Below are 13,699 nucleotides of genomic sequence, written 5' to 3' on the forward strand. Positions count from 1 at the left end.
AACTGCCGAGCAGGGTTTCCAGGGCTGTAAATCTCCACGGAAGCAAACTGCCAGATCTTTCTCCTGCATATATAACCAAAAAAAAAAAAAACCAAACACATTGCCGTCGAGTTGATTTCAACTCATACTGACCCTATAAATATGGTATTTAAATTCAGTGTGGAAAGGGAGGTGCTGCCACAACTGGGTATTGATCTGTGAAGAAAATTAATCTCCATCTCACAATATATGAAATATTTACACAATATATGCAAAAATAAATTCCAAATTATACTAAAGATTTAATTTTAAAAGTAAAAATATATAAATCTCAAAAGAAAACTTAGAAAATACCTATACAACCAAGGCATAGTGGAGGCCTCATAAACCAAGACAGAAAATTCATGAGATATAAAAAGAAAAACTAGGATTATGTAACAAAAATTTTTTTTTGTACAATAAGAGGTATCATAAACAAAGCCAAAATGTAACTGATATATTTGGGGAAAATACCAATGACTCCTAAAAATTTATAAGAAAAAGGTAAGCAACTCAATTAAAAAAATAAATATAATAAAGTTGTTGTTAGGTGCCATTAAATTGGCTCCAACTCGTAATGACTCTGCACAACGGAACAAAACATTGCAAGGGCCTACACCATCCTCAAAACTGTTGCTATGTTTGAGCCCGTTGTTGCAGCCGCTGTGTCACGCCATCTCACTGAGGGTCTTCCTCTTTTTCACTGACCCTCTACTTTACCTAGCATGATGTCCTACTCCTGGAAATGGTTCCTTCTGATAGCATGTCCAAACTACATAAGACAATGTCTTGCCATCCTTGCTTCTAAGGAGCATTCTGGCTATACTTTTCCAAGACAGATTTGTTCATTCTTCTGGCAGTCCACAATATATTCAATATTCTTCGCCAACACCATAATTCAATGCATCAATTCTTCAGCCTTCTTTATTCATTGTGCTCCTTAGGCAACGAATATGATAAAGCATACGAATGGGCAAACTCACAGAATACAATTTAAATAGTCAATGAACTCAGGAAAAGACATTCACTTTCACTTGTAGCTCAAATTCAGTACTCAGTACTTAGACAAATAAAAATTAAAATAACACTAAGGTCAATCCCTGTCTCAGTTATCTACTGCTGCTGTAACAGAAATATCACAAGTGGGCAGCTTTAACAAACAGAAATTAATTTTCTTACAGTTTAGGAGACTAGAAGTCCAAATTCAGGACGCCAGCTCTAGGGGAAGGCTTTCTCTCTCTGGGGGAGGGTGCTTGTCTCTTCATCTTGTTTCCTGATTCCTTGGAGATTTTCCTCATGGCTTGGCATCACTCTTCCCCCATCTCTGCTTGCTAGCTTGCTTATTTAATCTCTTTTATATCTCAAAAGAAACTGACTCAAGATACCCCCTACACTAACCCTGCCTCACCAGCACAACAAAGACAACACATTTCCAAATAGGATTACAACCACAGGCATAAGGGTTAGGATTGACAACACATATTTTAGGGGTACACAATTCAATCCATAACATTATACCTTTTGACCCCCAAAAATTCAGGTCTGCCCACACACAAAACACATTCACCCCATTGCATCATCCCAGAAGTCCTAAATCAACTCCAAGTTCAAACTTCATCTTTAGAATCATCTAAATCAAATATGGGTGAGATGTTAGGCATATTTCACCCTGAAGCAAATTTCTTCATCTGAGAACCTGTGAAATCTAGAATATCTGCTTCCAAAACACAATGGTGGAATGGGCAGAGGGTATACATTTCTATTACAAATGGGATAAACTGAAGAGAACGAATAGATAACAGGTACCAACCAAGTCCAAAACCCACCAAAACAACTTATATTAGCTCTCAAGGCTTGAAAATAATCCTCTGTTCTTTGGAGCCATCTGGGCAACGGCCCCGCCCTACAGACTCTGGGTGTCGGCCATGCCCTCAGGATTTTGGGTAGTGGCCCCTCAGCCCTGGGCTTCAGCTTTGCCTTCCAGAACCAATGGGACAGCAACTATGCTCCCTCGGCTTCGGGTGATCCCATTCTCCAAGTCCATCTGAGCGGCAAACCCACCTCCTTGGCCCCAGCAGGCCTCCTTCTTCTGCCCCATAGGCATGGCAATCCAACACCTGGCATACCTTAATGGTAGGCCCACACTCTGGAACCGAGTTGGTGCAGATCCCACTCTTTGAAACCTAGGAGGCTGTCTTAGTTATCTAGTGCTGCTGTAACGGAAATACCATGAGTGGCTTTAACAAATAGAAATTTATTTTTTCACAGTAGAAGGACAGAAGTCCAAATTCAGGGCCCTGGTTCTAGGCAGGGGCTTTCTCTCTGTCAGCTCTGGGGGAAGGTCCTTGTCACCTCAGCTTGTTCCCTGGTTCCTTGGAGATCTTCATGTGGCTTGGTATCAGTCTTCCTCCATTCCTGCTTCTCTGGCTTGTTCCTTTAATCTCTTTTATATCTCAAAAAACTGACTCAAGACACACCCTACACCTACCCTGCCTCATTAACATAACAAAGACAACTCATTCCCGAATAGGATTATAACCACAGGCATATAGACTAGGATTAACAACATATATTCAGGGGGGTGAGGGGGGGAACACAACACAATTTAATCCATAACAGCTCCCGAATACCAAAACAGTCTTGAAAAAGAATAAGAAAGTAGGAGGACTCACAGTTCCAATTCAAAAGGTACTATAAACCCACTGCCCTGAATCAATTCTGGCCATGGTAATCCCATGTGTTACAGAGCACAACTGCTCCATAGGGTTTTCTTGGCTGTAATCTTTACAGAAGCAGATCTCTAGGCCCTCCTTCTCTGGTGCCACTGGGTAGGTTAAAACTGCCAATCTTTAGGTTTGTTGTTGAGCACAAACCATGTGTGCCTTAGTGTTCTTCCCTTACTAAAAAGCTGTTGCTGTTGTTGTTAGGTGTCACTGAGTTGTTTCAACTCATGGTGACCCTATAAAGCTACAGTAATTAAAACACTGTGATACTGGTACAAGGGCAGACATATAAACCAGTGTAATAGAATTGAGAGTTCACAAGTAAACCTACATCTATGGCCAATTGGTTTTCAACCAGGGTGTCAAATTCACTAAATTCATTAAACGAAGAAAGAACAAACGTTGTGTTCCCTGACAGGGAACACAACAGAGAGTCCCAGAGGGAGCAGGAGAAAAGTGCAGGCAGAACTCAGATTTATATAAAAAGACCAGACTTAGGTCTGACAGAGACTGGAGGAACCCCCAAAACTATAGCCCCCCAACACTGTTAACTAAGAACTAAAACCATTCCCAAAGCTCATTTCAAAGATTTCACAGGACAATATAAAAAAAAATAATACACATGAGAGTGTGCCTCTTAGTTCAATCAGATACACGAGACCAAATGGGTGTCTCCTGTCTGGGGGAAGGGTGAGAAGACAGGAAGGGTCAGGAACTGGCTGAATGGACACAGGAACCTGGGATGGAAAAGGCGGAGTGTGCTGTCACGTTGTGCGGATTGCAACTAATGTCACAAAACAATGTATGCACATATTTTTGCATGAGACATTAACTTGAGTTGTAGACTTTCACCTAAAGCATAATTGAAAAAAAAAATGTAGAAAGAATAGTTTCTTTACTAAACAGTGCTGGGATAACTGAATCTTCACATGCAAAAGGAAGAAGTTGGACCCATAACTTAAATCACATATGAAAATTAACTCAAAGTGGATCAGTGACCTAAATATAAGAACTAAAACTATAAATTGTTAGAAGGAAACACAGGGTAAAACTTCAAGACCATGTTTTTGACAATGAATTCTTAGGTATGATATCAAAAGCACAAGCAACAAAAGAAAAAATAGGTAAGTTGAACGTAATCAAAATGAAAAATGTGCATCAAAAGACATGATCAAGAAAGTGAAAAGGATGGGGGAAGATATTTGCAAATCATACATCTGATAAGGGTCTAGTATCCATAATATATAAAAAACTCTTACAACTCAATAATAAAAAGACAAACAACCTAAGTAAGAAATGGACAAAAGACTTGAATAGACATTTCTCCAAAGAAGATACACAAATGGCCAGTAAGCACATGAAAACATGCTAAACATCAAAAATTACTAAGATGACTAGTTTGGATAACTGGGATGATGATGATGATATCAGTAGCTAAACTGGAGGGTGGGAGAGAGGGGTGCAATTAAGCCAATGAGTGTAGCTCTGGACACAGTGGGGTTGAGGTTCCTATAGGACATGAACATATTGATGTCCAGTGGTCATTAGAAAATACAGATCTGAAATCCAAAAGAGAGGTAGGATTTGAGAGTTATTAACATGTAGACATGTTGGTTGCAGCTTTGGTAACAGAAGAGAATACTCAGTGAGAAAGAGGAATGCAGAAGAGTTCTAAGACAGAACCCAAGAACTGTTGCTAACACAGACAGGAGAAACTACAACCATATGAGATAATCTTTCGATGTCATCAAGGAAAAGAGACATACACATGTTTAACATCATTTATTATGACCATTAGGATTAAAGGTAACTCTGAAAGTAGGAGTGGTAGACGTCGGAATGGGAAGAATGGGAAATTATGCTAAAACTTAGAAATATTTAGCTAATTAGAAAATTTGCTAGTGGTAACATGAAAAACAGAAACTGACACAGAAGAGAAAGCCAATTCCAAGATGGAAAAGTAAAGGGGAAGAAGAAAACTAACATTTACTAAATGTCTACTATATACCAGTGGAGGCCTGGTTGCACACTGGTTAAGCACTGCAGCTGCTAACCAAAAGGTCAGCAATTTGAATCCACCAGCTGCTCCCTGGAAACCCTATAGGGCAGTTCTACTTTGTCCACTAGGATTAGAATCAACTTGATACCAAAGGGTTTTTTTTTTTTTTTTTTTTGGTTTACATACTAGTAGCTGTCCTAGGACCTTTCAAGTATTTCATCTTACTTGATTCTCACGATATTCCTATAATACAAATATTAACCCCATTTTACAAAAGTAAGTTGAAGCATACAAGAGTTAAGTAATTTTCCCAAAGTCCTGTACCCAGTCCACTTGCATATAGCAAGTGTTAGGATTGGAAACCAGGTGGAGGTCCAAGGCCCTTAACTTTTCCTCCACATTTCCACTTACTTAACTGGCAAAAGCAGGAGATGTCAAAGGGGTGAAAAAACAATAAAAGAAGAAAACCAGAATTATTTTCACTTATCTCGTTACTATACAGCTATCTCTTTGTGGAAGAATGAAAGGAAAAATACACGAGTTTTCCAACCCCCAAAATAATCTTTCAATCTCCAAAAACAGGTGGTATTAGAGATATAGCCTTGCTTCCAGTCTCATTCCCTCAAGTCCATTCCACACTATCTCCATGGCTAGAGTTCTAAAAGGGAAGCCTGACCATGTCACTCCTCCTCTTTGTATATTTCAATAACTCCCTATCACCAACAGGGTAAAAATCCAAAATTCAACAGAACACAAAGGTGAAAGCTATCTAGTAAGTGTAAAAAACTCCTCAGGAGTAAGAATAAGAAAAAAAAGTTAACCTCTAAAAACAAATACTCTACACACACATACCCGTTGCCGTTGAGTTGACTCTGACTCACAGTGACTTTATAGGACAGAGCAGAACTGCTGCATAGGATTCCCAAGATCCTAAGTCTTTCTGGGAGCAGACTGCTGTATCTTTCTCCTGCAGAGTGGCTGGTGGGTTTGAACCACCAGCCTTCAGTCAGCAGTCAAACATTTCAACCACTGTGACACCAGGGCTCCTTAAAAATAAACGCTTACTTATAATTTATAACACTGCATTATACTCCACTATTTTTTTTTTAATGTCCCCCAGTTTTCTCACCTCAACTTATAAAATGAATGAAATTTTAAATGTCAGTTAAAGAGCAACATTGACACCTTGTGGTGAACATCCTAAATTAAAGTATCCACTGTAAAACGAATAATGTGGCTTCTAACAAAATGTCTGTTTGCATGAAAACTAACCCTTAACCCAAGGTACAGCAAAAATTTGATTACCATCGCACACGCTAAATATAAATGTGGAAAGAGCTGCTAATACTTACTCGGTCAACACTGAAATGAGCCTAAAATTTTAACTGTGGCCAAAGTATATGAATAAAAACGCAGGTCACTGTTTTCCTACAAAATGTTACAATACATCCATACGAAAGAGGTTCGTGCCCTGGTCTCCAGTGCTCCAAAGTCCTTGCCTTAGTCAAGATTTCCTGTTTTTGTAACTAAAATGTACAAATAGCAGAACTAGATAACTGCAACCTCCTAAAAATTAAATACATAAGACTTCATCTAAAGACTTCACCAAAAGAGTGAAAAGAGAACCTACAGACTGGGGAAAAAAACTGGCAATGACTTATCTGACAGGGGTTTAACCTCTAAAATTACAGAAAACTTCAACACCTCAATATCAAAAAGACAATCCAATTAAAAAATGGGCAAGGGACATGAACAGGAACTTCACCAAAGGAGATATTCAGGCAGCTAACAAATGCATAAAGGGATGCTCATGATCATTAGTCATTAAAAAAAACCAAACCTGCTGCAGTCGAGTCAATACTGACTCATGGCGACATTAGCCATTTGAGAGATGCAAATCAAAACTACAATGAGATACCATCTCACTCTGGCCATCATGGCACTGATCAAAAAAACAGAACAAGAAATGCTGGCAAGGCTGTGGGGACAGTGGAGCTCTTATACACTGCTGGTGGGAATGCAAAACGTTACCACTACTATGGAAAACGGTATGGCACTTCCTTAAAAAATTAGAATAGAAATACTACCGAACCCAGGAATCCCACTCCTAGGTATATATCCTAGAGAAATAAGGGCCGTAATATGAACAGACATATGCACACCCATGCTCACTGCAGCATTATTCACAGCAGCAAAAAGATGGAAACCAGAGAAGTGTTCATCAATGGAAAAATGGATCAATGTTGTACATACACACAGCGTTAATACTACGCTACCATAAAGAATAACGATGAATCCCTGAAACATCTCACAACAGGGATGAATCTGGAGGACGTTATGCTGAGTGAAATAAGTCAGTCAGTCACAAAAGGACAAACATCCTACGAGACCACACTATTATAAAAAGTCAAGAATAGGTTTACACACAGAAGGAAACATTCTTTGATGGTTACCAGGGATGGGAGGGGTAGGAAGGGAGAATTAGTAACTAAAGAGACATGTGTGAATTCTGGTGAAGGGAAAAAGTAACATACAATATGGGGGAAGTCAGTACAACATGATCAAGGCAAACGGAGACATTGAGAGGTACACAAGAATAAAGGGCAACTATAGTAAATACCACCAGGAAACCCTGGTGGCATTGTGGTTAAGTACTATGGCTGCCAAGCAAAAGGTCGGCAGTTCAAATCTACCAGGCGCTCCTTGGAAACTCTATGGGACAGTTTTACCCTGTCCTATAGGGTCACTATGAGTCGAGATCAACTTGACAGCGATGGGTTTGGTTTTTTTTATTTAAATACTGTAACATATACAATCCTGCAACAACAGTAATAACAAACAATAACTTGTGAGTGAATACACAGATAGATATGTACGTTAAATAGGTGTGGGAGGGCGTGTAGGAGTACACTCACGTGCATACACAGGTATGGGTGTGGATATTTCTACATATATATTTGTAGGTACTGCACACATATTCATATATATAGTAGAGCACATAAGGGGCACAGTTATGGAAATTTCTTAGACATAACCGAACACCTCGTGCAACCAAGCTATGGGACTTAAAGGCTAAGCACCACAGTCTTGGGGGACATCTAGGTCAACTGGCATAATATAGTTCATAAAGATACTGTTCTACATCCAAGTTTGGTGAGTAGCATTTGGGGTCTTAAAAAGCTTGCCAGCAGCCATCTAACATAAAACTATTAGTATCTTCGTGCCTGAAGCAAAGGAGAGCAAAGAAAACCAATGATTCAAGGAAGCAATCAGTCCAAAGGACTAATGGTTCACACTAACCCAGCCTCCTCTAGCCTAAGACCAGAACAACTAGATGATGCCCAGCTACCACTACTGACTGCTCTGACCAGGAACAGAATAGAAGGTCCAGGTTAGAAAGTATAAAAAATGTAGAACAAAATTGAAATTCACAAAAAGACCAGACTTACTGGCCTGATAGAGACTGGAGGAACCCCTGAGACTACTGCCCTAAGACACCCTTCTAACTTGGAACTGAAGCCAATCCCGGAGCCCACCTTTCAGCCAAATAATGACTGGCCTATAAAACAGACAATAGCACATGTGAGGAATGTGCTCCTTAGAACAATCAGCTAAATGGGAACAAAAGGGCAATATTTGCCCAAAAGCAAAGATGAGAAGGCAGGGAAGCCTGGTGAAGAGAAACAGGAAAAAAGGGTGGAAATGGGGAGAGTGCTGACACACTGCAGGGATTGCAACCAACGTCACAATTGTACAAATTTGTAACATCACCACTTCTACCTTTAAGAAGAATCAGAGAGGTGAAATGAATGGGCATAATCAGGGATAACTAAAGTCAAAAAAAAAAAAAAAAAGTCAGGGCCAGGTTAATTAAAGCATTCTCTATGACACCATGTTTCTTCCAAGATCTAACAGTCTTTCCTCAGCTCCTGCTTTCCTGTAACATCACAGAGCTTTTGATACCCCTAGAATCTCTCTCCTCTTTTAGGTTCTGTGATGCTATTCTATCCGAAATCCTCCTCTTCTCCCTGACTTAGCATTCTTTTTTCTTTTAATTCTATCCATTTCTCTAATAAAGTCAAACAATCTCAGACCTGAAAAAAACCTTTAAAATAATTATATTTATACCTTTGTTTCACTGAGGGAAAGAGAGGTCAAGAAATATTAGTGGCTTGCTCACATTTCAAACTATTTCTGGACATTACCCTTTCAAACACTTAAAATCCAATGTGTCCCCAGAAGAAAATATTCTTTGATGGCTACAAGGGTGGGGAGGAAGGGAGGGAGAGGGGTATTCACTAATTAGATAGTAGACAAGAACTATTTTAGGTGAAGGGAAAGACAATACACAATACAGGAGAGGTCAGCACAACTGGACTAAACCAAAGCAAAGAAGTTTCCTGAATAAACCGAATGATTCGAAGGCCAGAGTAGCAGGGGCTGGGGTCTGGGGACATGGTTTCAGGGGACCAAAGACACAAGGTAATTATGAGCCCAAGAGTCAGAAAGGGCCACATAAATCAGAGACTGCATCAGCCTGAGACCAGCACCAGATGGTGCCCGGCTACAACCGATGACTGCCCCGACAGGGAGCATAACAGAGAATCTCTGATGGAGCAGGAGAACAGTGGGATGCTGACCTCTCATTCTTGTAAAAAGACCAGACTTAATGGTATGACTGAGACTGGAAGGACCCAGGAGGTCACGGTCCCCAGACCTGCTGTTAGCCCAAAACTGGAACTATTCCCAAAGCCAACTCTTCAGACAGGGATTGGACTGGACTGTAAGACACAAAATGATACTGGTGAGGAGTGAGCTCCTTGGCTCAAGTAGACACATAAGACTGTGGGCAGCTCCTATCCAGTGGGGAGATGAGAAGGCAGAGGGGGACAGGAGCTGGCTGAATGGACATGGGAATACAGGGTGGAGAGAAGGAGTGTGCTGTCTCGCTAGGGGGAGAGCAACTAGGAGTACATAACAAGGTATATATAAATTTTTGTATGAGAGACTGACTTGATTTGTAAACTTTCACTTAAAGCACAATAAAAATAAATAAAATAATGTATCAAAAAAACCAATGTGCCCCAAAGTGAACAGGATCAGAAATGTAAGTTATATACTTTGGGTAGGCTCAAAAATATGAGCTACAAATGACACCTCCCACTCTCTATCTCCACTGTCTAATTACAAAATCCTGTCCATTCTGTTACATATTCAGAGTAGTCAGGGTGAAAGCACCTCTCAGATAAGAATCAAAAGTCAGCAAATGTATGCGGTTACTTTAGTCAAAATCATTGTCTCTTAAAAGCAATTTACACAGTCCATGTAACCAAACCCTCTGCCATCATGTGTAATGAGATACAAGTTTCCCAAAGGAAAAGGCCATTATATAATATTTATAAAGTAACCAATTCTCCCATCATCCTTCTAGGCTCTTCTTCTAGTAGATGTATAGATGCTGCCTAATGGTCTAAAATTTATGATGTGTTACGTAAACATTAGAAAAATTCTTCCAAAATCAAATTTCAATGAATAATCTGTCTGCCACAGGATGAGCGTCACTGTTAACTTTATTCTGAATTGCATTTATTTTGGGAGCTTGCCTCCTGGGAAAATGTCCTTGATGATGTACCATATTTAAAATTAAAACTAATTTTTAAAATCTTTCCAAATTAAGTCCAGACATTATGAAAATATAGAGCAGAGGCTTTTAAGCCACTGAGCATGAGGTTCATACAAGGTTCCTTTGGCTTGCCAAGCATGATTCTTTTAAGATGAACAGCAGGTCAAAGCTATAAGCCATGTTGGGGGCTGTTGGAGGGCTTTTTTAGTGAGGCTGTAGTTGTTCAGGCTTTGGGAAGCCTAAATTTTGCACCACTGGTTGCTGCTCTTTGTATTGCAGAAGACTTGAAAACAGCTCACGTCTATTTTAAGGTCACTGGCTTCCAACCACTCTCTCCCACTGTCCAGAGAAAGGAAATGGCTTTCCAAAAGCTTTGTGGAAGAGATAACTTAAACCACTGTAGTTACAAAATTTATGAAGCTCTCACTAAAAAATGCTAAGCCTGCATAACAGCTTCTAAAGCTCCCATACATTTCCTCACACTAAAATGTCACAAACTCAGATGAGGACGATTTTTTAGAAAAACTCAGGGAGTATGCTTACCGTAGCAAAGAGAAGACATCATAAGAATTGCGAACACAGTTGTGATCCACCTGAAGAATATTCTTCTGAACATGTGAATAACCCTGAAAGACATTAATCAACAAATTAACCAAAGCTAAACAAAAGGAAATCTATCTATGCACAAATTAATCATAATTTTTTGTCTTTTTTTATTATGGTTTATAAACAGTTCAGTAAATTCAAATGGTTAGAGTTTCAATAAAAGTTTAGTACGATTCCCATATAACTGAAGTCTAACCTTGAGCTTCATTTAAAATAAATTTCTTCTACCATTTTCCCACAGAAACAACGTTTCACATTATAAATTGTGGCAAATTCCCAGAGAAGCCCCAGAAGTCTTTTAACGTATTATGTATGTGGCTGAAAAGAGTATTAACACTAATATTTCAACTATGCATAGCCATTATATGTAATGCCTTTATGGAAAAAAAAAAAAAAGGCATTCCAAGTTCTAATTAGGAATACCAGAAACAAGTATTCCACAGTGGTACAAAAGTGATGAGATCAACAATGGATGGCTTCTAGAGAGAACAAAGCACAACTGCATTAAAAGAACGGAAGGGTATCTGTGTCATTTGAGAAAGGAAAATAAATAGTGGTTAAGAACAAAGATTCTCGACCCAGACCAGCTGGGTTCAAACTCAACCTCTCAGTACAACAGCTATGTAATCGTGAGCAAGGCACCCAAGCTTTCTTAGTTTAACCTTGGTTTCTTCACTTATAATAAGGGATGAAAATAGTATCTACCTCAAAAGTTGTTGTGGGAATTAAGGGAGTCAATATTTGTAGAGTGAAAGGTATACAGTAAGCACTCTATAAGCATTTTTTAAAAGTTATATGTAAAGACATTAAAAGGGTATTAAGAGGATATTACGAACAACTTTTTGCTAACATTTGCTAACAAATGACAACTCAGATGAATGAGAAAAAGAAATTTTTTAAATACACCTTGCCAAAACTGGAACCAGGTGAAACAAAAATACCTGAACAGCCCTATATCTAATTTTTTAATGAATAACTAACTGAAAATCTCCCACAAAGATAAATAAGTAAATAAAGTCCAGATCCAGACGGTTTCACTGATGAATTCTATCAAACACTTAAGGAAGAAATAACACCAATTTTACACAAACTCCTTCATAAAACACAGGAGGGACAACAACTCCCCACTCATCTTATTAGATCAGTATTATTTCAATACCAAAACCTGACAAAGACATCACCAAAAAAAGGAAGAAAAGTATAGACTAACATCCCTCATGAATATAAACACAAAATTTCTTAACAAAATGTTAGCTAACTGAATCAAGAAAATACATTATAAGAATAACACATCATTGTTTACTGAATTTACCTAAGTGCAAGGTTGGTTTAACAATATAGATCAATCAATTAGACAAGGATATGAAACAATAATTATAAACCTATGTTGAGGGGTGCACAATGTATAAAGATGCAATCTGTGACATTAACAATATAAAGGTGAAAGGATGAAGCTTTATAGAAGCAAAGCATTTGTATATTTTTCAAACTAAGCTGGTATTAATTCTAACTAACGTGCTATACCCTTTCATGGACCATGGAATATATACACATTTTCCACCCCTGAAGATTTACTGGCAGGCATTTAAGCCACTTCTGTACGTTCCGGCATCATGGTGGACATTGATGCAACTGCCTAAAAATAAGGAAGTTGTTCTGCGCCACATTTGAGTGTTGAGAGCCATTCGTACGAGGGGATGCTTCCCAGAGGAGTGATTGTGTGAACGTTTTGTGTCTTTTGGCTTCTGTTCAGCGAGATAAGGCTTGCAAGTATGTTTACTATTTCCTTTATGTTACTGGGAAGATACAGTCACCAGCATTCAGAAACATTCAAGTACATGAGTTATTTTTGGAGTCAAAACAGTTTGGGAAGCACTTCCTGGGCCATGGGACTGATGTGTCCTGAGTGTGCAGTATGTTTCATGGAACTTGGTACCAATGTGGCCCACTCTAAATCAAACTGGTAACAATTACATGCACTTGCTACTGCAATGTTTATTTAGTATTTTATGTGTATTTTTGGAAAGTTGAGTAAGATATTTTATGACTAAAATGAACCAGAAGTGGGATGCACCATGGGACTGATCTGTCCCACATGTGTGATGTGCTTCATGGAACATGGGACTGGTATGTCCAGCTTGCAACCAGCACTCCATTTTTTCAAATAATAAAAAACTACCAACAAACGATTCAGCATCCATCCCATTAGTGAAAAAACACGGCATCCCTAAAACATCCTCCCTAAAACAATAATTCATCCATAAAAAGGATAAATTAAGATGTTAATTGCAAGCCCCATAACAACCACTAAGAAAATAATTAACAAATATATAGTAAAGGTAATGAGAAGGGAGTAAAAACGGTACACTAGAAACTAAAACAATAGAAGACAGTTACGGAGAAAATGAGAAACAAATGCAACATTGCACATACATAAAACAAAGAACAAAACGACAGATCTATATCCTTCATTATCAATAATTACCTCAAATGTAAAGGGAATAAACCCTCCCATTAAAAAATTGTTTACAAAAAATGGATAAAAAACTATGTCCCTATTATACGCTGTCTACAAGAGACATTAGAGCCAAAAACACAAATAGGTTGAAAGTGAAAGGACACAAAAAGATACTACATGCAAACAATAACCAAAAGAGAGCTGGAAGCTATACTAATATCAGACAAAACAAACTTTAAGTCAAAAGTTAAGAGACAAAGGACATTATATAA

The 13,699-nt window shown here is 38.6% G+C and overlaps 1 protein-coding gene across 4 annotated transcripts in view; it reads right to left on the minus strand.

Moving 5' to 3' along the window:
* The window catches only part of UVRAG (UV radiation resistance associated), a 295,560-nt gene that overhangs the window by 223,352 nt on the left and 58,509 nt on the right, over positions 1 to 13,699 (minus strand). For all 4 annotated transcript variants that reach the window (XM_049889784.1, XM_049889786.1, XM_049889787.1 and 1 more), the window contains exon 6: positions 10,907 to 10,989. In XM_049889784.1, the coding sequence (XP_049745741.1) occupies positions 10,907 to 10,989 (83 nt within the window). The remainder of the gene's footprint in view (positions 1 to 10,906; positions 10,990 to 13,699) is intronic.

The sequence above is a fragment of the Elephas maximus genome, chromosome 7, assembly GCF_024166365.1.
Source record: "Elephas maximus indicus isolate mEleMax1 chromosome 7, mEleMax1 primary haplotype, whole genome shotgun sequence".
In the NCBI taxonomy this organism is placed as follows: domain Eukaryota; kingdom Metazoa; phylum Chordata; class Mammalia; order Proboscidea; family Elephantidae; genus Elephas; species Elephas maximus.